This window comes from Tursiops truncatus, chromosome 1 (assembly GCF_011762595.2).
Source record: "Tursiops truncatus isolate mTurTru1 chromosome 1, mTurTru1.mat.Y, whole genome shotgun sequence".
Lineage (NCBI taxonomy): Eukaryota > Metazoa > Chordata > Mammalia > Artiodactyla > Delphinidae > Tursiops > Tursiops truncatus.
Genome location: NC_047034.1, coordinates 70,758,528 through 70,784,801, shown reverse-complemented (window position 1 = coordinate 70,784,801; position 26,274 = coordinate 70,758,528). Strand labels below are relative to the sequence as shown.

The 26,274-nt window shown below is 46.7% G+C and overlaps 1 protein-coding gene across 13 annotated transcripts in view; it reads right to left on the bottom strand.

The window, feature by feature from the left end:
* The window catches only part of ARHGEF11 (Rho guanine nucleotide exchange factor 11), a 112,794-nt gene that overhangs the window by 24,668 nt on the left and 61,852 nt on the right, over window positions 1–26,274 (bottom strand). For 8 of the 13 annotated variants that reach the window (XM_073805888.1, XM_033856923.2, XM_033856955.2 and 5 more), the window contains exons 2-17: window positions 24,569–24,586; window positions 24,151–24,239; window positions 23,065–23,163; window positions 19,501–19,550; window positions 19,098–19,155; window positions 18,346–18,524; window positions 17,428–17,499; window positions 11,694–11,813; window positions 9,954–9,999; window positions 9,267–9,343; window positions 7,654–7,791; window positions 4,432–4,506; window positions 4,125–4,226; window positions 2,932–3,030; window positions 1,348–1,390; window positions 139–235 (exon numbers count right to left, since the gene is read on the bottom strand). In XM_073805888.1, coding sequence (XP_073661989.1) covers window positions 139–235; window positions 1,348–1,390; window positions 2,932–3,030; window positions 4,125–4,226; window positions 4,432–4,506; window positions 7,654–7,791; window positions 9,267–9,343; window positions 9,954–9,999; window positions 11,694–11,813; window positions 17,428–17,499; window positions 18,346–18,524; window positions 19,098–19,155; window positions 19,501–19,550; window positions 23,065–23,163; window positions 24,151–24,239; window positions 24,569–24,586 — 1,362 coding nt within the window. Of the gene's footprint in view, window positions 1–138; window positions 236–1,347; window positions 1,391–2,931; window positions 3,031–4,124; window positions 4,227–4,431; window positions 4,507–7,653; window positions 7,810–9,266; window positions 9,344–9,953; window positions 10,000–11,693; window positions 11,814–17,427; window positions 17,500–18,345; window positions 18,525–19,097; window positions 19,156–19,500; window positions 19,551–23,064; window positions 23,164–24,150; window positions 24,240–24,568; window positions 24,587–26,274 lie in introns of those variants that run through there. The other 5 variants (XM_033856951.2, XM_073805904.1, XM_033856947.2 and 2 more) reach the window with 4 other exon arrangements.

Sequence of the window (26,274 nt, the reverse complement as noted above, 5' to 3'; positions counted from 1 at the left end):
GAAAGAAACACATGTACATCATTGCTGGACAGAGAGTGAGGCACACATACACACATCACAAGAGACGCACATACACCGCAGGGGAAAGAAAACGGGCGAGGAGGCAGGGGAGAGAGCAGGAGGGGGGGCGCCGGGCACCTGTAGTCATGGATCTGCTCCTGGATCTCTGGCATGGCTGCCTCCTGAGCCTCACAGAGAACAGCGCGCACGTCCTCACCATTCCGCAGGCGCAGGTCTGCGGTGGGAGCCGAGGGGAGACAGATAGGGGAGGGATGTCAAGAGGAGGAGGTTATATCTGCTGAGCATCTTCAAGCCTCTTAGCTCCCTGGGGTACCGCGAGGGAAAGCTGGCTTTCTGCCCTCCTGTTAACCAAGGGAAGTGGAGGCCTGGACCTACCAGGTCATTCCTGAATTCAGGACTGGAATCCTGGCATCCAAGTCCCGAGGCAAGGACAAAAACATTTTCAGGGTGTTCTACACTCCATTAAGTGGGGAAATATTAAAGTCCCTCTCTGGATGTGTCCAGACTCTGCTGCCCTCTGACATCATGTGCAAACCTCTGAGAGGCTCATTCTTCTTCCACTGACCCAGGGACAGCTCACAAGGCTGAAAAAGGCAAGGAAACCCAACTCCCCACCGGAAACTGGAAGGTGTCTCTCCTGTCCCTACATTCACCCTCTGCCTGTGCCCATAAGCTTTCCTATCATCTGGGCCTGTAAAGTGCCTCTTTTCCAAGGCAGCTTCAAACTATTACGTCTAGAAAGCTCCCATGATTAGCCTCTCAGACTAACATCCTCTTTCTACCACCTTCCTCAGCTCTTCTAGTCGTGGCTTGAGAGTGAGACGGGAGCAGAGCAACTGCCTCGTTCCCTGCCTCCTCACTCTGTGTGAGTTGAGGAACTCACGCAAACGAAACCAAAAGAACAAAAATACTCCAGAGATCCTGACTCTCAGGTGGGGTGGAGTGAGGCACTGGTTTCTGTATTTTTAAAGAAGAATTCCCCAAGGGATCCTGATGCTCGACCAGGCTTAGGAATCCAATTTCCTCTTTGTACAGATGAGCCGACTGAGGCCCAGAGAGGTCACATGGAAGGTTGGTAGGAACGACCCCGCTCTCCTAACCAAGCCTTGTCTCCCCGCGACAAGCTCCCAGGCAGGGTCCGTTCTGTCTGTGCTTGTCCATAAGCTACCGCGAGGAGTTCTGGAGGAACTGTCCCTATTTCCCCCTATCTGAGAACAGCTGCCCAAGGCAGGGACTATGTCCCCCCGACCCCCCGCCCCTTCCCGAGGGCCCAGCACAGCAAGGCGGACACCAAGAGGAGACTAACCGTCCTAGGAGCCAACTTACCAATTTCAGCCTGTAACATCTCTGGGACCTTCACTCTCAGAGGCTAAAAGACAGAAGGGTGGGGGCAGAAGTGGTGAGATCCACACACCCCGGGGGATGTGGGAGATACTGTGCAGAGGCAAGGAGGGCTCCAGAACACTAGCTTCTCTCCCCCTTTCCCTACACTACCCTACCCTCCATTCACCTCTCTCCAGCTGAATTCTAGGCTCGGGATTTGAGAAGTGGAATCTGAGGTGGCAAGGCAAGCTGGGACTCTACTCCGAGGGTGGCACCTGTACTCTTCCCACTCTTATTTCAAGGACGTCAAGAGGCATGGAATGGAGAGGTTCCCAAAAGTGGACTGGTACCAATTTAGTAGCATGGGAGAAATCTTGATGAGGCGATTTGATGGGCTTCCCCGCTCCTTCACTCCCAAGGGAAAACTGGCCTCATGTTACCAAGGCTTCCAGTGAGCACAGCGCCTGGCCTTTGCTTTATGGCTACCTACCAGCTGGACATTGCGGCGGTTCCGTAACAGCCAACAGGGAACAACGGGCAGCTCTAACCTCCTTACTCAAGACCCACTGAAGGGGACAAAAATAAAAATCCTGGGGAAAAGCCGTTTATTCCCCAGTCTCATTAGTCCTAGTAGCTTACTGCCAGGTGAATAAAGTCATTTTGGAATTAGTTTAGTTGATCAGATTAGGAAGTCGAAGATGGGAACTGCCCTCTGCAGGCCGAGGTGCTGCCACCGGGGGGATCCCTGACACATCCCTGGGAGCTGTGTCCAGATGCAGCGTGCTCATCCACCCCAGACACTCTGGGGTCCCCTCCCTCTGAACCCTGCCTCGGGGCAGTAAGAGCACATCAGGCTGAACTTCAGAAATCTGGGCTCGCCTCTTGGCTCACTGATTTCTATCATCTGATGTCTCTGGGCCTCTGTTTCTGCATCCCAGGGACGGGCAAGGCAAGGAGAGTTGAAGGGAACCAGGGCATTGATCCGGGGGAGAGTAATTAGGACTTGGTGCCAGTTCTTTTTCTCCAAACATTTCAGAGAGAGGCAATGTGCACTCTACCTTGCTACATGTGGGCAAAAGAGGTCCAGAGAGGAGATCAGTCTTTAGAGTGGAGCTAGGAACAGAATCCAGGAATCCTCTTTAGGAACCTGTCTCCAGGGACCTCCCTGGTAGTCCAGTGGTAAAAAATCCGCCTCCCAACGCAGGGGACGTGGGTTCGACCCCTGGTCGGGGAACTAAGATCCCACATGCCGTGGGGCAACTAATCCCGCGTGCCACAACTACCGAGCTCGCACGCCTCAACTAGAGAGAGAAAACCCACCCGCCACAACTAGAGAGAAGCCCACGCACAGCAACAAAGAGCCCGCACGTCGCAACAAAAGATCCCGCATGCCTCAGTGAAGATCCCATGTGCCGCGACTAAGACCAGATGCAGCCATAAAAATAAAATAAATATTAAAAAAAACCCAAAACCAAAAAACACTGTCTCCACTCGGCCTGAGTGTTTTGCTTAGTTTTTCCTCTGCCTCTGAATGGTCAAACAATATAATAAAATTGAAAATTGTAATCCAGTCTATGACTGCCTTACCGCATTTTTCTCTAGGAAAATATTCCAGATGTCTTTTCCCAAGCTTCGGGAATCCTTGGGGTTTGTTTGCTGATAAACTTCTGCACACAAGTAAAAAAGCTGGGAGAGAGAAAATGGATTAGAGCAGCGATTCTCAACCAGGAGTGCTTTTGCCCTCCAGGGGACAGCTAGTAATGTCTGGAGGCATTTTTGATTTATATCTGGAGAGGTGCTACTGGCATCTACTGGGTGGAGTCCAGTGATGCAGCTAAAGATCCTGCCGTGCACACGACAGCACCGCACAACAAAGAATTCCAAAGGTCAGTGGTGCTGAGGTTGAGAAACCCTGGCTTAGCACGTTTCAGAAACCTGTGGCAAGTCATCCCCACCCCTTGGCGCGCGCACACACATTCCCCCAACGCAATCTCTCCTCAACGCTGTATCCTCTCCACACTTGACATTTTGTCTTGTACTTGTTTATCTGTTGTTTTAAAGGGTTCAGGTGTTATTTCTCTTTGTGCTGGGCCTCGTCTTCATTCAGGAATGCTTCTGAGATACCAGCGCTTGGGATGTACACGCAGGTGTTCACTGAACACCTGTTGAGCAAACGGATGCTGACTCTGGCTTCTAACAGTGGTAGCCCCGGAAAGGAAGAGCCGCAGTGCATGCCACGGGCAACAAGTTTATTCTGGAGAACATGACAGCAGCCTCTCTCCTTCATCCCCCTTCCTAAGCAGCTGAGCAGAACGACAGAAACTGGCAAGGCTGCTGGCTCTGGGCACTGTCGCAGAGCACCCCGACCTCCATCCCGTCACGATCTTCCTTGTCATCACCTTCAGACTGAAGACCTTTTACCACCTTCCCCCTCTGCCAAGCTTTCTTGCAGTAACACTGTATACTTGCAAAGGGCTGCTCTCTCAACTCCCCACTGTCAGTCTGTATCCACCTTCATTCCAAAAACCTAGAAAGACCATCTCCTCCAAGCAGACCCAGAACGACAGCTTTCTTGGCCCAGCTCTCCTGTTCCTCCCTGTGCTACCGATGCAGTTAGCAGTGAAGAATCCCTTCCACCTAGGTTGCACCTTCTTTTCTGTTTTGTCTCTGTCCTCGAGATGCCTGACCACGCCCATGGGTCTGACTTATGACATCTAGACAGCAGGGACAGAGGCCAAGCACAAGCAGGTACTCAATCGAGACAGATACTTGCGACTTACCAGTGGACTGGGGTCCGCCTGAGAGAAGATGTACCGTAGAAAAACCCCCAGGTGAGCCGGCCGTGACTTAAGTTTCTCAAAGTCCTGGAATATGATGTCGCTCTGGAAGGCAGAAGGACAGGCAGGGCTGGGGGGCAGAGAAGCACTGCCTGCCCCAGCTCAGCCCCCATGCTCCCTGCCTGCCAGGGCTGATAAGCGCGGCCCCTCCCGTACGCTCCCTCACAGCTGGTGCCAGTCCAAGCGCTTCTAGTCCAGAGCAGCAGGTACGAAAGAGAATGAGGAAAGGAGAAAATCAGGAAACTGTTACCTCGTTGTTGAAATAACCCGGGTCATAATCTTCCTCTGGGCCAATAATTAAAGGCTTTGGGCTTTGATCTACAGCCTGGGGGAGAGAGTCGAGTTGTAGAGATGAGAGGTCAGAGGACAGGGATCCAGCCCCCTCAGTGGAGTTTGGTTAGTGACAGCATGGCACTGAAGTGGAAGGCCACACGGGGCTGGTAAACACCGGCATCTCACTACCACCCCCCAAATCTCAGAGAACAGAAAGAATGATTTCCACTTGCAAGAAGGCAACTGCTTCTGGGTGGGGCAGGGCAGACTCAGAGCAGCCTGGTCACATGACGTATGAAGATGGGAAGTGAGAGAAAGTGCTCTCTTCCTGTTTGTGAAAGATCTGAGGAGGGAGTGTCAGCCCACAAAATAAGAACCTAGAGCTTCTGCTGGACTGGTGGGCGGGGGCTCTGTTGTTCTCCTCAACAGACCGCCCCCCATCCCAAAAACACGCCCTCCAAACCTAGTGTCTTCCACAGCGCTCCTTTACAGTTACGGTGTGCCCTCTACCCCTGCTGGAGGAGAGCTTTGTGGTCCATCTCTGCCTCCTTGAGCAAAAGGGAATGGAGCTTTGCCTTCTCCAACACCGTCTCCATCATCTTCCCTGCCTGCTCAAGAACCTATGGTAGATTCCCCATTTCCAGTCTAAAATCCAAGCTTCTCAGCTTGGCTTTCTCTCTTTCCCCCTTATGCCATCGATTAGGTCTGATGAGAGAGTTCATACTGTATAAACGTTTGAGACGCTTCATTGGACAAGTCTTTCTCCTAAAGGTTCCTTGAGCTTTCAAAGATTCCCTACCAACTATATTTTTCACTCAATTCACTCTACCCCATTTTCAGTGATTCCTCATCGAGGACTATTGCTCTGGAACCCATCTGGAGGAGGCACTTCTCATGCCCACTTTTTCTCAGGCCCAAGACAGCCTCCTATTCCACCTCCTCAAGGGGCTTTTCCTGACGGTTCCTCCCTGACACACCTCACTCATTTTTGTTCTCCTGGGTATTTACAGACTCTGTGCTCAGAATGACTGAGTATAGAACTCGAGAGACCCAGGATGCATCTCAGAGATCAGAGTCTAGCACCCACTTATAATGGCATGCTGGAAGTTGCAGAGTCAGGCCTGATGCGCTGGACCTGAATTCCTCAGACGCATCCTGAGTATCCTCCTCTCCCCTAACACCTTAGTCTCTGAATCCCTTGGGATCCAGGATGCCCAGGGGGTGTGGGGTGATCACTTCTGTCTCTGCTTGGCTCTCTAGTGAAACCTGAAAGCACTAGGTTGTTGCTTGTTTGGGCGGGAGGATTTATTTTTTTAAAGTCTTTACAAACATACAGTTTTTCTGATTGCAAAAGCAGAATATGTTTATCATAAGAAAATCAAACATTGCAGAATTACATAACAAAGTTCGAATTCCCTATGATTCCATCCCCCAGCTGCTGCAAGTTTCATGGATAGTACAGGTTTCCACCTTTGCTCTTACTAACACAGATTATTATTAAGAAACTGGAACTATACTATATTTGCTCTTATCACTCAAAAATAACAATTTAAATAGTTTTCAGAAGTTGAAACAAATTCAGAGAAGGAGGAAAAGGACTCCAAGACCAATTACTCTACACCTGCTTCTATTAGCCACCTAAATGAAAACCTCCCTTAAGAACACCATGTGGGGGCTTCCCTGGTGGCACAGTGGTTGAGAGTCCGCCTGCCGATGCAGGGGACACGGTTCATGCCCCAGTCCGGGAAGATCCCACGTGCCGCGGAGCGGCTGGGCCCGTGAGCCATGGCCGCTGAGCCTGCGCGTCCGGAGCCTGTGCTCTGCAACGGGAGAGGCCACAACAGTGAGAGGCCTGCGTACTGCAAAAAAAAACCCAAAAACCAAAAACCAAAAAAAAAAAAAAAAAAAAAAAAAAGAGAACACCATGTGCACCTGACCCTGCCTGGCAGCCTGACCTTGGCCCTATAGTACTACTAAGGGGGAGTGGTGGTGGTGGTGGTGGAGGAGTGGGAGGGGTGATCAAAGAGCATCTAGGACAGGAGGCAGCCCTGCACTGGGGCTCAGGAAAACTAAGTTCTAGTCTGATGCTGCCATTAGCAAGCTGAGTCCTTGAATGGTCCCTTAGCCTGTCTCTGCCTCAGTTTTCTCACTGAATGAAGGTTCTAATGCCTATCTCCTTTTCTGGTGGTAAGAATTAAATGAGATTTGTTCCTAAAAGATCTAGCACAGCAGCTGGTACACTAGGCATTTTAATACATGTGAGATCCACTTCCCTGCCTTTCCCCCTCCAAGATCTGAAAGTAACTAAACTCTTATCCTATGGGGAGAACTAGCGCATCAAACGGCGTATGATGTTGGTTTTAATATAATGGCAAATTTCCTTTAAAAAAAATTTAAGTTTTAAAAAGTGAGTTAGCTTAAAGAAAAATATTAAGTAACATTATATAGTTGGTATGAGGATATGGAAAAAAAATTATGGTGGTAGCAGATGAATTTTAAGAAACACTGCTTTACAAAACTCGGAGCTTTCTTGCCACTGTCTCTAACAAGGAATGACCTAACCTCTGCCTGAACAATGACAGGCAATTCCCGGGCTCTCAAGTCAGCCCATTCCATTGTCTGATAGCTCAGGTTCTTTGCAAGCTTTTTGTATGGAGCCAAAAACTGTCTTCCTGAAATCTCCCCTGGACCTAGTTCTACCCTTGAAAGCAGTGGCTTTCAAATCAGGCTTTGCAGAACCTTAGGGCTCTGGAGAAGTGCCCCTGAGGTGGGGGCCGAGGTGGGGAGATTGATTAGGAAAAGTCCCAGATAGCTGAGCATTTATTTGTTTTCTCTATTAGGGTGTCAAATAATATTTTGCTCAAGAAAAGGACTTTGCTAAAGAAAGAGAAGATTGAAAATTAGTGTTCTGGAGAAACACTGAACCAACCTATTTCCCATTCTATACAGACATTAAGAGAAAGACCAGCGATCTGCTCCTTGGACATCACTTCCCTACAGATGCATTCACGGACTCTTAACCCAGAAACTGAGATAGCCTTACTTCCATGTATGCATTTAAACCATGTTCTTCCTTTACTCTTTGTCCTCTAGTGTCTATCTCAAAACAGGGTTTAGTCTGATCATTCAAGGCCACGTATGGGTAACCCAGTTCTGAAAACAGGGAAAGCAAAAGCGCACGGTGGCTCTGATCACTCACCTGGTCACAGCTGGGGGGAACCAATGCATCCGAGCCCTGCCGCCTGTGGTGCTGGGCCACCCGGGCCATGATCACAGGGGAGGTTCGAGGACTGTCCGGCCCAGGGTCTGACAGTACTGAGTTCCGATTCACCAATGACTAGAGGAACAGAGAATTCTGTGAGAAGAAAACTCGTCCAGGGACTTCCCTGGTGGCTCGGTGGTTAGGAATCCGCCTGCCAATGCAGGGGACACGGGTTTGAGCCCTGGTCCGGGAAGATCCCACATGCCTCAGAGCAACTAAGCCCGTGTGCCACAACTACTGAGCCCGCGTGCCTGGAGTCTGTGCTCTGCAACACAAGAAGCCACCACAGTGAGAAGCCCACACACCGCAAAGAAGAGTAGCCCCCGCTCGCTGCAACTAGAGAAAGCCTGAATGCAGCAACGAAGGCCCAAACGCAGCCAAAAATTAAAAAAAAAAAAACAAAACCTCATCCAGAAGAGCCTCAGGGCTCTGCTCGTTGGCTAATAAAAGTCCAGTACTTGCTCTGTGCCTGACATTATACTAGCCCTTGGTTATGTATCACCTCATTTAATGCTCACAACAGCCCTTTGAGGTAGAAACTATTATTCCTCCTACTTCTCACACAAGGAAACTTAAGACTTGGAGAGGTTCTGGGACTTGCTGAAGGTCGAATAGTTAGTAATGTGGTGTTCCCCGGATGCAACCTGGGCAGTCTCAACCCACTGCCCACTAGGCTGCATTGCTTCCAGATGTGGAGCCCGCAGGGGAATGTCAACTGTGGATTATTTAAGACCCTCGTCCCCCTTCTTGGTGTCTTTCTGACATACTGATCCTTCCACGTACATTCATCATCTTCCCACGAATAGACAGGAGCAGTAAAGAAATAAAATTCCAACTATTATTTAAAATTAGGTTTTAAACATGTTTTCAATTACTTATTCATGTATTTAATTAAGCTGGCTAAGTAAGTATTTTGCTCACACCATTATTACTTCTTCTATTCACTCTTATTTTTATATTGCAAGTTTATATTTGCAATTAATATATGCAGACGGAGAACACCTAGAAGACAACCTTTGAAGCCAAAGCCTGAAGTTCTTCTGACCACTCCAGAAAAGATAAGTTGTTCAAGTACAGAAAAATCTGTGACAAAGAAAGAGAGGCTGCCCACCCCCCACCACCCCCCACCTCGATTAGGCCAGGTTCATTGTATTTACTCCAAGATGGTGTTATTCGCAGCCAGCTGGCAATGTGTTTCTGGTCCAGTCACTGTTTTAGAGAATTTTCATCTCTGCTCCCTTACACTCAAAAAAGGCTTGCTACAGTTAAAGACATGGCCTCTTTCTCCACCCGACTCTGTACTACAGAGTTGACGATGATAAAACAGAAGCCAGATTCGCTGATCTTGAGTGCAGGATGCATCTGAACCCCCTTTCTTTGGATCCCAGAGCAGAATGACTAAAACCCTTGGAACTGGAACTATACCAGAGGGCCACAGATGACAGGCCAGAGGCCTTGGTGTAAGCAGTGAGCACAGAACCTTTACGTGTTCAGAGAAGGAAAACTGAATGTATGGTTTTAAAAGGGGCTCCCCCCGCTTTGGCACTCACCTCGCCGAGGGAAGGAAAGCGCTCTGTGCCAGAGTCCAGGCCACTGTCCCCCTCCTGGGAATCCAGAGAGAGTCGGCCTGAGGATAAAAGAGTTTACACAGTGAGGAAGGAGCTGTGGCCTGGGGGAAAGAAGGGCCTTTATTCTGGGAACCTGTGCCCAGGGCAGGAGGGCGAAGCTGCCACCTGCCGTTCTTTCCCAGTTTCCCTTCATCTCTCTTACACGACTCCCCGAGAACCTCTACACCTAGCTTTTACCTACCTGTACACCTGAGCCCAGGCAGTGTCACCTCCTAAAGTAATCCTCCATAGCTCTACCTTGCAACGAGTGCTAGCCCTCAGCTCATCCCAACCCTCTTCTGGTTCCCATCCATCTCCTCTTATGACAGCATCTCTTGAGCTCCTAGCTGCTAGGTGCTGGTAGGCATGCTGTTGTCTGGACCACCATCATTCTAGTATTTTCCTGGCACTTATCTATCCAGGGCTACTGGTTATACACTCATTTCTACTGAATAAGTTGTATCCAAGTTCCCTGTCACTGGTACTGCTTTCTCTCATTATTCTATTTCTCAGAGGCAGGGACTATATTTTTTCCCCCTGAATCTGCCCCAAAGGGACGGGACAACAGAATAGATAAGCAATGTAGACTAGAGATGTGCCAGAGAGAAAAGGCGTGCTGACGGGACTCACCTTCTGATGATCTCTGGCTGGTGTCACCATATAGCGGAAGTATGTCCTAAAAAAGAAAGGTCCGGAGGGCGGACATATGCTGTGAACCTCTCCCCCTACTGTTTTCCTCCAATCAACCCTTCCCTCAGTCTCAGCAGATAACATCTGCTTACAATTAGTGGCCTCTCTGCTTCATTGCCTGAAAAATGCCCCTTTGGAAGAGCTAGTGCTTCATTTGTACAGTTTGAGGAGAATGGTGACCCCTAATGGTGAAAAGGGAGCTTTACTATTAGCAAAATTCTAAAAACTTACTTGATTTCTCACCCTGGTCCTCAAAGCGTCTATTGCCTTAGTTGGGCTGGACACAGAAAGAACTTCCGAACTATCAAGGAGTATGAAAAGCTCTAGCAGATGGAAAGCTCTGCCTCTAAAGATCTTTGAAGACTGACAGGCGCTGAACTGGGGCTGACCAGCCATTTGTGGAGGGAATTATGTTGCCAGTGCTTTACTGTTTATGATGCACTCTTGTCTATATCTCACTGAGTTTTTCAACAACTCTGAGGCAGGTATAGTACTCCCATGTTATAAATGAGGAAACAGAAGCTTAGAGGTTTTAAGTAACTTGCCCAAGGTACACAGCAGGTAAACTATAAAGCCAGGGTTGGCGCTCAGACCCCTAGATTCCAAGCTGAATGTTTCAGACTCAACCACTTACAGAGCACACGAGCGCAGAGGCAGCGGCAGCAGCAAACATGCACTGGCCCCGTGCTGAGGGCATCCTTTAATTCTGACAATACCACTACTAGGCAGATCCTGCCGTAGCTCCATTTCATAAATGAGGACACCAAGGCTCCCAGGGGTTAAGTCACTTGCCCAAGAGTCTTAAAGCTGGTGAGCACTATAGCTGGGAGGTGAATCCAGACGGTCTAAGTCCTAAACCTGAGCTCCTATCAACCGTGTGATACCGAGAAGTCCTTCAGAAAATAAAAGTTTAAATTTGATTAGCCTGTGTTTCCCAGACTTTTTTGATCTGGATGTTCTGAAAAAGAAAGTAGATAATCCTCAAATAATTTTCTATTGGCTTTGGCAAATATTATTCTTGGAGATCTTAAAGTTTTTGGAGAGTTACTTATTTACCCAAAGAATTAAGGCCTGACGGAGAGAAGTAAGACACTAATTAATACTTATTAATTAATAAGTCCCTGACTAGAACAGATAAGGAAGTGCCTCCTCTCTGGGATTTCCCACAAAGTGTGGTTAGTACTGCTACAGACCCCTCTCAACTGACTGGAGATCCTTTACTTAGGCTGACTTTTAAAAGTGCTCGTACTTCTTTGAGAAGACCCATTACTGAAGGGAGAGGTGATGGGAAAAGCTACCAGATGAATACTGAGTAAAATTAGTGTCGGAATATACATCAGCTATGAGGAAACTACCCAGAAGGGGATGGATAATTAGGAGATTAAAGCCGACAGTCTGATTTATTTCATATTTATTTCTTTCTATTGCAACTGTAAGCTGCTGGAGGGCAAGAAACAGGCTATTTCTTTTTATGAGATCCCAAGTGTCAGGACAGTGCTCAGTCTCTGTGGTGCTATATAAAGAACTGCTGACCTGTTTCTTTGTAAAACACTAAACACTCACTGGCTCAGCCCTGCGGTCCTGTATGACTCGGGAAGCCTCCGTCCTAGATTTCTCCCTTATTCTCCCCTCCGTCCACCTGCACGTGCCCTTCCTAGAGCTACGCCTATCATCACTCACCACTAAGCCACCAGTCTCCTGCTGGATCTTCAGCTGTAACTGAGTGACTCGCCGCCGGGCGCCTTCGATCTGCTCTTCCAGCAGGCTGCCGGGGTTCCGGCTATACACCTCACAGATACGCTGGGGGGCGGGGGGGGGGGGGCAAGGAGGACAAGGAGGAAGGGAAAAGGCAGAGGAGTGGTTAGTAGAGAATGGACGACTCACCAGTGGGGAGAGTAGGCAGTTATCCCAAAACAAAGAGGAGAGAAAGGAGATCTCTGCCTCCTAGGAGATACATGTTATTTCACCATCACTCAGGAGCAGAAAGAGGTATAAATGGTGAGAAAAAGAACACGAGGCAACTAGAGAAAGAAGACATGACACAAAGGCCCGTCCTAATCTGACCTGTTCTTAAGGCCTACTTGCTAAATGAGGTCTTCCTTGACTGCTGCCGAAGGGTTAGATATTTAAGTGACTGGCCAGACCAGCACACACAAAAAAGTGCTAAGGAGGAAACATACACACAGTGAGAACCACAGGAGATGAGAGGAAGAAGCACCCCCGTCCCCCAGCCCTGTAGCTGGGAATCACTCTGAGACTTATCTAGCATCCTCCCAGCATACGGCAGAGCACAGCATGCGTGTTTAGGGCTTGGGCTTTGCAGTCAGGGAGGCCTGGCTCTGAATTCTGGCTTACTAGCTGTGTAGACTTGGGCAAGCTTTACTACGTCCTCATGGATCAAATGGAGACGACGGTACCTGCCTTTGGGGATGGCTGTACGTTCTGAATGAGATTATGTATGGAAAGTGCTGAGCAGAATGTCTGGTGCATAATTACTTGACTGAATACATGGCAGCTATTATCGTTTTACTACCAAATGAAATGCTCAGTGAAGTTGGCGGGTTAAGTAGTTAAATAAAGACGTCAGGTGCACATTTTCTCCAAGATCGTCTGGGGCCATGCTTGCCGTCTCATCTTCTCCACGCCTCTCAAGCCCCCAACCCTCCTCTTAGTCTCTGCAGATAGTATCGGCTGGTAAGAACTTTCCCAACTTTACTCCATTTCAAGGCATCTGCAGCCACCCTTTCCCTCTTTCTCAGAATAGAAACTCTGTCTAAATCTTCCACAAGGTTAGTGCCTCCAGCTGCCTCGGGCTCCTCCTGGGCATCGTTCACGTATCTCCAAAGTCTCCTCTTTCCAATGGCTCCTTCCCCTCACCCTACAAAAATGCTCGTTTCCTGTCTTAAAACAAAAACAAGCCACTACAACAAAACCTTTTCCATCAAGTCTGATTATTCTTCAAGCCACCGCCTCAGTCTTTTCTCTTTCCTTTCACAGCCACATGTTTCCAAACAGGAGTCTCTATGCAGAGCCCAGACTTCGTAGCCTTCCAGCCACTCTTCAGCATACACAGCTGAGTTCCGCTCATCACCTCGCTCTTCCAAAGGGGAAATGACCCACAGGCTGAATCCAATGGTCTCTTCTTAGTCCTCATCTCTCCAGACCTCTTTAAACACCCACCTCCTCCAAATGCTATCCTCTTTTGACTTCTTAACTCAACACTGTCTTGGGTCACCTCACACCCCTCTCCCCAACCACAGCTTTACCCCCTCCTCCTCTCTTCAATCTAGGTGAGCCTTCAGCCCTGCAAACATTTACAGGGAGCTGATACACACCAGGCCCTGTGCCAGCTGTGCAGGAGGAATATGCAAATGTGGGCATGGTCCTGGCCTTTAAGGAACTTAGCCCAATAGAGGAGGACAAATAAATAATTAAAATACAAATACAACAGCAACTGGTGTGATGTTAGAGGTTGGTGCGGTGTGCTACAGAAGCACGGATGTTCCGAAATTCTGCCCTCAGCTCTCTCCTCTTTTCTGCAGTGGTGCCCTAGGTGATACCGTCTAGTCCCCAGTTTCAACTACCACCTGTATGCTGAGGCCACCCGAATCTCTATTTCAACCCAATCTTTTCTCCTGAGGTTCATCCTTGTTATCTCCATGCGCCTGGTGGATGATCTTTTTATCTGAACCTCCCATGGGTGCTTAAACTCAGTACATCCAAAGATCATCTTCACTCCTTTCCCCTAAACCCTGCTCCTCTCTTCCGCCTCACTCCATCAATGGTATCACCATCTATGTAGGCACACAAACTTGGGGCTATCTTTGCTTTCTTCTTCTTTACCTCCCCCTTCCAGTTGATATGTTCTACTGACCTGACCCCTGAGATGTCTCCCATTGCCAACCCTTTCTGTTCTTTTTTCTTTTGGCCACACCGAGTGGCATGAGGGATCTTAGTTCCTCGACCAGGGATCGAACCCATGCCCCCTGCAGTGGAGGCGCAGAGTCCTAACCCCTGGACCGCCAGGGAATGGAGGGAATTCAATGTGTCTCACATTGCCATCCCTCCTTCTGTTCTTACTCCTGCTGTTCTTGTTAAATCGGTCATCATTTCTTTCTTTTTTTTAAATTTCTCATTAACTTTATTTTTAAACTTTTTTTTCATCATTTCTTATCTACTGAAACAGCCTCCGAGATAGTTTTCTTATGTGTCAATCCACTTAACACACTTTTCTAAAGAAAACTGATTTGAAGATATGATCACTCCCCTACTCAAATCCTTTGATCAATTCCCACTGCTTTCAGAATAAACTTCAAGCTCATCATGGTATTGAAGGCCCAAAGCACATTCCAGAGTGAAAAAGACTGAACCCAACTGGAATGTCATCTCATGAAGCCTCCTCTGATCACTGCATAATTAATTAATCCTTCTTTTGGGCTTTAATGGCATTTAAAAAATATTTTAAAAATTATTATCGACATATAATTCACATAACATAAACTTCGCCATTTTAAAGTATACAATTTAGGGGACATCCCTGGTGGTCCAGTGGTAAAGAATCCGCCTTCCAAGGCAGGGGACTCGGGTTTGATCCCTGGTCGGGGAACTAAGATCCCACATGCCACGGGGCGACTAAGCCCGCACACCAAAACCAAGAGCCGACGCACGTCAACGAAAAAGATCCCGCAGGCCGCAACTAAGACCCGACGTAGCCAAAAAAATAAAGAAAATAAATAAATATTAAAAAAAAAAGTATACAATTCAGTGGTTTTTAGTATATTCACAGAGTTGTACAAACATCCCCACTATCTAATTCCAGAACACTTCTATCAACCCAACAAGAAAGCAGTCACTCCCAATTTCCCCTTCCTCCACCTCCTGGCAACCACTAATTTACTTTCTGTTTTTATGGATTTACCTCTTCTGGACTTCCACACAGATGGAATCATACAATACGTGGCCTTTTGTGTCTGGCTTCTTTCACTTAGTCTGTTTTCAGGGGTCTTCCATGTTAAAGCATGTATCAGTACTTCATTCCTTTTTATGGCTGAATAATATCCCACTTTATGGATACAACACATTTTGTTTATCTACTCATCAGTTAATGGGAATTTGGGTTGTTTCCACTTCTTGGCCATTATGCAATTAAGCAATGCTATTATGAATGTTTATGTACAGCTTTTATGCTTTGAACTCTCTTGGGTATATACTTTGGTGTGGAATTGACAGATTGTACGTTTAATATTTTGAAGAATTGCCAAACTGGCTGCACTACGGTGGGAGTAGATTAGGAGAGCGGATATGTAGACAAAATATAAACAAACATTTCTCCAACTTCTCCACATGCTCACCAATAACTGCTATTTTGGCTCTAGCCATCCTAGTGCGTGTGCAGTGGTATCTCGTAGTTCTGGTTAGCCTCTCCCTAATGACTAATGATATTAAGCATCTTTTCATGTGCTTATTGGCCATTTGTATGTCTTCTTTATTGGACTGTGTATTCAAATTCTCTGCTAACTTTGAAATTGGGTTGAGTTTTAAGCGTCTATTACATATTCTGGTACTAGACCCTTATCAGATATATGTGCTGCAAATATTTTCTCCTATTCTGTGGTTGTCTTTTTACTTTCTTGACAGTGTCCTTTGATGGATAAAAGTTTTTAATTTTGATGAAGTCTAATTTATCTTTTTGTGGGGGTTGTTTATGCTTTTGGTGTCACAGCCTAGAAACCACTGCCTCATCCAAGGTCATAAAGATTTATACCTGTGTTTTCTTCTAAGAGCCTTATAGTTTTTAAAAATAGTTTTAGCTCTTACATTTAAGTCTTTGATCCTTTTTTTTTTTTTTTTTTTTTGCGGTACGCGGGCCTCTCACTGCTGTGGCCTCTCCCGTTGAGAAGCACAGGCTCTGGACGTGCAGGCTCAGCGGCCATGGCTCACAGGCCCAGCCGCTCCGCGGCATGTGGGATCTTCCCGGACCGGGACACGAACCCGTGTCCCCTGCATCGGCAGGCGGACTCTCAACCACTGTGCTACCAGGGAAGGCCCTTTGATCCATTTTGAGTTAAATTTTGTTTATTGTGTGAGGTAAGAGTTCAAATTCATTCTCTGCATATAGATATCCTGTTGTCCCAGAACCATTTGTTGAAAAGACCATTCTTTCTCCACTGAACTATCTTGACACTGTCAAAAACCAATTGACCACAGATGTATGGATTAATCTCTGGACTCTGAATTCTATTCTACTGATCTATAGGTCTATCTTTATACCAGTATCACACTATCTTGATTATTCTATGACTTGCATCAAAATGCAAGTATCAGCACTTATTATAGTGCAGTATAACTTTATCTTCATTCATCCATTGATATTCTACTGGATTATAAACTCCTTAAGGGAAAGATTCATCTCTCACTTACCTTTATAACCATTCTAACCTTTGTGCCTAGCACTGGCCCATGCCTCCACTGCAGCACACACACAGTACCTGGCACACAGCAGGAACTCAATGTTTGTTAAATAAATGAGTATATTTTCATGTCTTGGTGCCTTTGACCTATGCTGTCCATTTACCAGCGTTCTCTTCCTCATCTCTTTTGCCTACTGAAGCCCTATCCTTCAAGGCCCAGCTGAAATACAATCTTCTCAGTGAAGTTTCCCTCACATTTCCCATTATTAATTAACTGCTCTCTTCTTTGTTCTCTTATTGCAAGCTCTTTGTTCCTCCCACTCTCTTACCGTAATGTGAATTTTCCCCATGAGATTGTAAACATGTTGAGGGCAAGAACTGTCTAATCGTTTTAATCTCTGTATACTGTAGGAACTAAAGCAATGCTTTACAAACAGTGGGAACTTAGAAATTTGTTGAATTGAAATGAAGGGGCAAGGAGCCCATTGTAAGCCATGGCTGTTATAGGAATCTGGTTATTCCCGTCCAGCCAAATTAATCTTCTTCCTGTTCTCCCTGTGCATCATTCCCCAGGCCTGGAAATCTCTCTGCATCCCCTCCTCCATCAGCCTGGCCTGGCATTCACCCCCCACCCCCACCTTCCTTCCCTCTTATCCTTCCCTTCCCAGAACCTCTAAGATCAATTCCAACTGATTTTCCTCAGTTCTCATGTTCCCTCATTTTATTCTACCTGTCTCATCACTTGTTTGTCTTTTCTCTACATAGTCACCATTCTAATCTATTACCATAAGCTCTATTACCCTATTCACTCTATCCATCAAATTCTGCTTTAACAAATTCCACTGGCCTATGACAATTCTTTAGTAGGCCTGAAGTTTGACTTTTTAAGGTTTTACTGTGATAGGATATGGCCTGCAAATTAAGTTGTACACATTGGCAGACTGCTCTGATAAAGTATTATTTCATTAAGGCAATGGCCAATCTACCCTCAGCAGTGACCTTACCTGTAACTCTTTTTCCTCCTGCCTCAGCATATTCCTAAGGATCTGGGTGGCATGTTTTTGAAATTCAGGATCCTAAGAATGGAAAATATGATAGTAGTGAGAATTGGGGACCAGATCAATAGCTTTTATTCTCGTCTACTAGCTGATTCCTGGTCAAGGAAAGCTATGAGAGTAGAGCCTAGGTCGTAAGAATGTTTTGTATAACACTCAGTATCTGACTGAAATTCAGTAAACATAAAATCTGATTTTGATTTCATTCCTAATTTCCTAGAAACCCTGGCTGTAATCACATCTGTTATCAATTGCTCTCTGAAGTCTCCCAGGACTTGCTGGTCGGTCTTCTTTCCAACCAGAAAATCCTGTTCCCTATTCCTATCTGCCTCCTGTCCTCTTTTAACTCCTCACACAGGTTATCCTGGTCCTTGGGTTCTCTCCCTACTATTCTTGTCCTTTCCTGACTCTCTCCCCTACAGACTAGGCTCCATATTTCATTCCTCCAAGCAGCCTTTCTCCCCAGGAAGCCTTTTCCCCTACTCCTTGACTTATTCCACACCCTTGTAACAATGACTGGCAACAGTCTTTACAGATGCCTCTGACCATGGCTGGAGGTGTGCACCTTCTCCCCGACGGGGAGGAGAACTCTCAAAGGGCCTCCTTAGAGTCCTGCACACACACAGGAAACACACTGCATGCTGCTATCTGATAAACTGCATATGCACTTACATGGAAAGAGGACACTAAGGCATGGAGCACCCCTTTAATGCAGTTCTCATTTTGCTCTACTTTTTGATGGCCTTCATACAGCTCTTTGGCTTGTCTCTTTCTGCCAGCCTGCCATTTGATTTAACCTGCTTTCATTCCAATGGGGAGCTCTTCAAAGGGACACCAGAATGAGAAGAGGAGTAGGCAGACCATTACCTGCAGAGGTTTGGGTCCTGTGATGCGCTGTGGAGGTGGCAGAGGTGGAGGGGGTGGTGGTGGTGGGATCACAGGGGTGACTCGGGGGGCTCCTGCTGGGACTGGCTCCTGCTGGGGCCCAGAGACACCAATGGACGAGGGTGAAGAGCCCAGGAGGGTCAGTGCAACATAGGCACCAGCTGGAGGAAGGCAAAGAGAGGCTTGCTCAAGTGGTATTGTTCTCAATAGCAGACATTCAAGGTACAAAGGAGGGGGTTCTCCCTTCTCCTTCCATTAAGCTTATAATTCTGCAGGTAAAGTTCTCCTCACTTTTAATGCCCCACCTGTTCTCTAATTTCTGTCCTTCCATCCTGCATCAACACAAGTATCCCTTCCTTCCCTTTCCTCATGCAGAGACCTCAACCAAAATCCCACCCTTAACTATGTGGGAGCTGCCTGCCCAGTCCCTTGTTTCCTGGGACTGGGAGAGGGGAGTGAGTGGTATCTGAGTGAGACCTGGTCTTAGTAGAATATGATCTAAAACATAGGGCAAAGATGGGTGGAAAAATAAAGATGTCGGATGAGAGACTAATAGTGTCTCCACTTGAAATGACAGTGGGGAACTGTGGTAGTCTACGATGATCAGGCCAAGAAGAAAGACTTCGGCTGCCTCACACGTCTACAAAGGAAGCCTCCTGGGGCAACAGGCCTGCTTCCACCCGTGCCCCATCTGATCCCCTAATTTCTTTCACTGTCAGCTCTCCCCAACTCACATTTGATAAGCTTCACCACTTCCAGATGTGAGCTATTGGTCACCATGGTGCCGTTCACCTGTTGGGGGACAAACAACATTATTGAGTTAATGGCAGTGGAAGCCCAGGGGATCCTTCTCCTGGTCAGTGGTCAATCGCCACTCCTTTAGGGAGCCATTTATCAATGTTCTCTAGCATAGTAAAACATTACAGAAGCTTGGTCAGAGTCAAGAAGGGCCTAGAATATGGAACCCAGCTATCTTAGTCCCCAGTCTCTGTCACATTATACTACTCACTCTCATGGTACCACCCCCCTACTCAGTGGCTGATGACAGCTGGTACGAAAACGGAAGTGTGGAGGATGGCCAAGGCCAGAAGTGACGCTGCACCCCCTCCTCTGGGGCGGAGAGGGAAGGTCACTCACTTTGATGATCCGGTCGCCCTCTTTCACACCGGCTTTCATGGCTGCACCTCCTGTGAGGAAGGAGAAGGCCTGGTCAGCAGAGCCCCACGACCTTTCCAGAGTGGCTGAATCTACACCAACAACCCTGTCAGGTCACCTTCCCCCTCAAATCTCTTCTCACCTCTCTGTGTTAAGTGCCTCAAATGCTGGGTGTACATCCTATTCTGCTCCAGTGACACAACTACCTTTGAGTTGGACTGGACTGTATAAGGACACATCTCTTGCTCTTTCCTCCACCTGGCTCAGAAGCCAGACTTCTCCTCTGAGAGCCAGGCCAAGGTGGCAGAGAGGCAGGGCCATGCTCTGGGGAGAGTAATGTGTGCTTTATTTGAATGTGTCTAGATGTTCCAAGGTCAAATAAGAGTTATTTCTATTATCCAGTGGGAAGAACGAGTTCACTGTATTAAATAATTGCTGAAGTAATAATCATTTTTTTTTTTTTTTTTTTTTTTTAGTAATAATCATTTTTAAGAGGAATATGAGAAAAGGATTACAACAAGCATTTTCAAACTATGGTCCCTAAGCCCTGAGAAGTTCACAAGGATATTATGGGGGTTCCTAGCATTAAGGATGATAATGATCACTGCTTTATTTTCTGTTAAAAAATTGTTCTGGAGCTGCAGTGGTTTTGATCACCACGTACAGTCATCCCTCAGTATCCACCGGGGATTAGTTCTAGTACCTCCCACAGATATCAAAATCTGCAGATGTTCAAGTCCCTTACTTAAAATGGAGTAGTACACACCTGCAGGTTTCGCATCTGTGGACTCAACCAACTGCAGATGGAAATTTCAATCTGCAGCTGGTTGAATCCACGGATGCAGAATTCTCAGATGCGAAACTCGCGGATATGGAAGGCCAAATGTAGTTTTAAATAAGTTAGAGTCCTAGTTTAAGTTATACCCAGGAAGCATAAGAAACACTAATGATGAGATAAGTTCATGAGGGACTCCCCTGGGGGTCCAGTGGTAAAGAATCCACCTTCCAATGCAGGGGACTCGGGTTCGATCCCTGGGTGGGGAACTAAGATCCCACATGCCACAGGGCAACTAAGCTCACGCACCACAACTACCGAGCCCACGTGCCTCAACTAGAGAGTCCATGTGCCACAACTACTGAGCCCGTCTGCCTCAACTAGACAGCCCACGTGCCACAACTACTGAGCCCGCATGCCTCATCTACTGAGCCTGTGCACCGCAACTACTGAGGCTGCGTGCTCTGGTGCCTGCACGTCACAACTAGAGAGAAGCTTGTGTGCCACAACGAAGAGCCTGCGAGCTGCAATGGAAGTTCCCGCGTAATGCAACTAAGACCCGATGCAGCTAAATAAATAAATAAATAAATATTTAAAATACGTTCATTCAGAAAGCGTATTAAAAAAAAAAGAAAGAAAGAAGTTCACGAGAAGCATAAAAATTATGTTTCTTGTAAATCTGCCCCAAGATGATCCTTAAATCTGTAAGTTGCATTCATCTGATCAAAACAAAACTCCGACAAAGCACATCTAGATGTTTCTAGTCTGAAAAGAGAAATTACAGTGATGACTACATTCCAATTTGGCTTTTCAGTATTGGGACCCAGACTACCCTCATCTTAAGTGTGCTATTTATGGAAAAGTACTTGCAAGTAGCTTGAAAACTCTCTTTTACACTGTCATCTAGAAACTAAAGGTGGAGAGGAAAGAACTATTTTGCCTGAATGTATGAAACACATGAGGTGACTTCTAATAACTTAGGGATTAAAAGAAATTAAACTTTTCAGAGTAACGGAATTAGAGCAGAAGTTCTAAACTTCAGTAAGCATGAGACTCACCAGAAGAACTTGTTAAAAAGCATATTCCTTGACCCCCTTGCTAGCAAGTGATTCAGTACTTCTGGGACTGGGCCCCGGAATGAGGATTTCAATCATCCTAAGGGCCTAGGTGGTTCTGATGTAGGCAGAACACAGACTACACTTTGAGAAACAGTGAACTGAGAAGCCTAAAATCTGGAAAAGACAACAACTGCTTTGTTGCTCTTGTGATTTCAATGCCAATCCAAATGAAGTCTCTTCTTCTCTCCTGCCCGAAGTACTCATACATACACAGATTTTCCAAAACTCGTATTTTACTGCAAGCCATCATTTTGTTCTTTCCTCTCCAGGTCTGAGAGGAGGCAAAATTGGAAGAGTGCTGAACTCACACTTCACTGGAGGGGGTCCCCATACTTTTTGTATCAAACAGACCATAGAGGCAAAGTACAAGTTACTGGCAGTCCCACTTGCTCTGTCTCACCCTAGTCCAGGAACCTTGAGAGAATATGGAAGCAAAGAATAAAAGTATCTTTTCAGAGCTCTACCCTAGGATATGAAAAACAAACCTCTCACTGACAAAAGTTAACTACCAAACATAAGGAGCTATAATTATTTATATCCCTGTATGATCCACATACCTCATTTTGGTCATAAATTTGAAATACTCTTTTCACTTTTCCCATTAAATAAATCCCAAATATTTCTCCCAAATTATGTAAGTATATTTCCTTCCCATTTTGCACTGTTCTTAGTGGGAAAATGCTGGCCTGCCCCCTACCCCTTTCCTTGTACCCTTCTTCAAGCCTGTGATGCACCACGTTGCCAGGCCCAATCCCACTGGCTACACTCAAGTTCACTCCTGTTACGGATACTTGCTTGTGTTAGGGATACTTGCTTCATACTCTCCCCTACTCCCATCTCCTTCCTGATCATCTTCTTCAGTCTGGGTCACTTAACAACAATGATTCTACCACCTGACATATGATAGTGCTTTGAAATATCTGAAGCTTTTTCACACATCACTGGTTACTCGATCGATTTGCTTATAATGCCCTCCCTTCCCACCAAATTTCTATCCCGCCAATGTGTTTTCCATGGCCATCTTTCAAACTACTCCTGAAATCCTATTTTCTTCTAAGGAGGCTTCCTAAACTGATCAGAAGGGAAATACTTAGCTTCGAACCACCAACTACCCAAATACAAACTTACAAACACCCTTTCCTCCCACGTACTGTCCAACACACATCTTTAGGTCATTTATTACTTACTGTTAATATATCTGCAAATACATTTAGACCAGTGTGCCTGTCTCAACTGTGAACTGCTGTAGCACAGTGACCATTCGTGCACGGAGCAAGGTCATGTGAAGGTGAGAAAGAAGAAAGCGGGTCTTCGATTTCTCCACGGCATCTTCCAACCCAGGACGAGGAGCTCCCCTGGAGGGCAATCAGGCACCTGCCTGATGACCTGAAGGCTAGTCTGCCATTTTCACACTTCCAACAGGGGAAACAAGCCTGGAGTGTGATCCCTAGAAATTCTGCCTGGAAGCTTAGCATTGTGGAGACTTCCCCAGATGCCCCTGGGGAACCAGTTCTAGAATGAATCATTCATGCCTCAGGATGCCCAGGCCTCCAGAGAAAGCACATGCAAGTTCTTCAAGTCCTACGGCACTGTCACATACATGGTGGCTTTGTAAGAACTGTACACTGCAGGTGGCAGGGACGCAACACTCACCAGGCCGCACAGACTGCACCAGAACAATGCGATCCCCGCTGACTGTGAAGCCGAAGCCATGCTGGTCCTTTTGGATGATGACACAGCGTTGAACGAGACCTGGTGAGAGGTAAGGAGGAGAAAGAAGGGAGTTCGGTAGGAACTGTCCTCAGAAAGTCAGTGCACACAAGCCAAGACCAACCCAGGGAGGTCCCAGTGTGTTTCTTCCTCCAGAAAGCCTTTCCAGGTTCCCCAGACTTTTCCTGCCCACACACACTACTGCAATGCCTGCCTTCCTCAGTGATCGACAAAACCCGGGCATCTACTCTGTATGCTATACAAGAAATTCCTTTCTCTGAGGTGCTGAGATGTTCGTCTCTCTTATGTATGTCTGTCTTTTTAGGCCTGTTTGGGTGAGACTGGTCGAAGAAGGGGCATGGCCAACTCCAGCCTGAAGGCTAGTGTTACAGAGAAGCAGCCCTGGGATTGAAGCCTAAGTGAGACTGGAAGTTTTCCATCAAATTACGTCCAATGAATACAGCAGGACACCAGTGCTTGCTGATCCTGCAGAGCTGGGTAACTCACGTGGGGTGACTGAGGGCTGGCCCCTTGTCAAAATCCAGGGAAGGATAAATGACAAGAGAAAACCCTGTTTGTCACACATACAACCATATGCAGAGTGTAGGAAGAAAGAAAGAGAGACTATAACTCCTAACTGACTCCATCCCTGTGGGCATGTACTAGACATCGTGCACGTGTGCGGGTATGTGTGACTGCTTCCTGTGATGGAGAAAGCATGAATTCTAGAGTTAAAACTCAACTGGTTTTAGGTCCTGGTTTTGTCTCCTACAAGCCTGTACACTTGGCAAATTTTTTAACCACTCTGTGTCTCAGTTTCTTCATCCATAAAATAGGTATGATAAAATCTACTTTCCACAAGTGATAAAAGGACTGAATAAGGTAATCTGTATAAAACATATAACACAATACCTAGCACACATTATGAGCTCAATATAAAGGCTAAGTTGTTTTACATCTGGGGTATACAGATCTGTCTGTATGGGTAAACACCTCTGTGTCTACGTGTTAATGCCCCGAGAAGGTTACCTGTTGTCTCAGAGGTGTCGGAGGGTTGGCGGTGGTGGGAAGGGGACTTGCGTTCAGGTGCTGAATCTCCCAAAGACAGGCTACTTAACCTGGAGTAAGAGTAAGAAAAGCACAACAATGAATTGGGCAGGGAGGGACCAGCCTTGTAGCAGAAGGAAGCTCTGTCAAAGGGGCCCTGAGTCTTGGGTAACAAGAGACCGACCCTCTCACCCTGTAACCCGCTCAATCTGGTGGGAGATCAGCCACATCTACCCCACTGGCAACATCACCTATCTGGAATCCTAGGTTGGCAAGGCAAGCATGATCTCTTTAATACCCAGCAAGGCGTGAAGGGAAATAGCCCTTCCTGGAGTCAGGAGACAAAGAGACAATAGCAAGAACAGGGTGTGAACAAATACGCATGCTTGTTGGGTCTTACCAGGCTGCAATGGGGCTGCTGGAACAGAACGGAGGCAGCAGGGAAAATGAATGCGAGAAAAAGACAAGAGAAAAACAACAGCTAGTTAGTTTTAGGTGATGATTTGTAAGGAAGCGGGGACTGGAAGGCAAGGATGGGAGGGTCACAAACACACAGAAGCCTGCAGGGACACAGCAGAGGACTGCAGTGGCTGTATCAGAGACACTCTCTCTCACTTTAGCTTCGTCTCTTCGTCCCTCTCCAAAACAAGTGTCTCTAGGAGGGTAACTAGGCCTTTAGTTGGGTAATTGGCAACTTTACCTGTTGGATAATTGGCAGCTTGTACCCTGTTCTAGAAAGGAGGCGTACAATGATGACCCAAGCCTCTGAAATTCCATTTATTTTGTGTGTACCATGGGAGAACAGGAATCTGGTCTGTTTGCTGGTAGTATTGCAACCCCATTCCTACAGCCAGCTTGAGGCACCCTGCTTAGAAACTATTAAGGCCCTACAACCTCAAGGTACCACGGATCACCAAACCAGATCGAATAATAGGGCCCCTGCAGGAACAGGAGAAGCTCAGATCATTGCTATGCCTCTCCTTTTCAGAAAAGTGTACAAGTTGCCAGTTCCTAATCAATAGTTGCTGCCCCTCCAGAGGGTGTCTCCTATTCGTATCTAGCAAATGACTATGTAGAAGGGGCTTCATGTAAGCACTGTGTGCAGTGACAAAACACTGCCAAGACTCTAAGTGTTCATAAGGGGTGACTGGTTAAATAAACTGCAGTATATCAATATAATGACACAGTATTCAGTCATATAAAAGAATGAGGGGGCTCTTTACATATGATAAGGAATAGTCTCCAAGACATGCTGTTGAGTGGAAAAAGGAAGATGCAGAATTATGTAGACGGTAAAAGAGAAGGAACGATTTGTTTATATGTTTGCTTACATATATATAAAATGTGTAAAATACCTCTGAAAGGGTACAAAAGAAAACATAGATCACTGGTTGCCTCTGAGGAAGGAAACTGTGCCGGGGCAAAGGGATGGAGTTGGAATCTTTTCCTTATCTTCTTGTTTGTACCATTTAAATTCTGAGTCATGTGAAGGTACTAACTATTCAAATAATAAATACAACACAGTACAAATAAATAACTTTTAAATTTAAAAGAGGGGTCTTCTTCCCCCTTCACCCTGGCACCCCACTTACCTGGACAGGTGAGACTGCTTTTTACTGGCTGATCTTTGGATCAGAGAGAGAAGGACATCAAGGAAGAAGAGAGCGTGGGGCCCAGGAGAGAGTGACGCAGGAAAGGAGGAAGCAGGGAAGAAAAACGAAACAAGACATAAACCAGACAAGACACTGGAGGTGGTTGGTTTAAAAGAAAAACCACAATCAAGCTAAGAAGGACCCGGGGTGGAAACTGGCCAATGCAGTAGAACCACCTTACTAAAATGCAGATTTACCTGTGCCATTTTGCTGATTAAAACCTTTTAGAGCTTCCCCATTGTACTTGGGAGAAAGGTCACCCTGTCTTCAAGCGAAGCCATTAGGCACAGCATCGAAAAGGAAGTACTGCCTGATGCCCCTCCGCTGTCTCCCACAGCTCCCAGTACCTATCCTTACTGCATACAATCAGTGGAGCTGCTTGTGCGCTTGTCCGTAGGGCCGTAAGGTCCACGAAGTCAGGGTGGTCTTGTTGATCAGCACCCCCTGTGCCTGA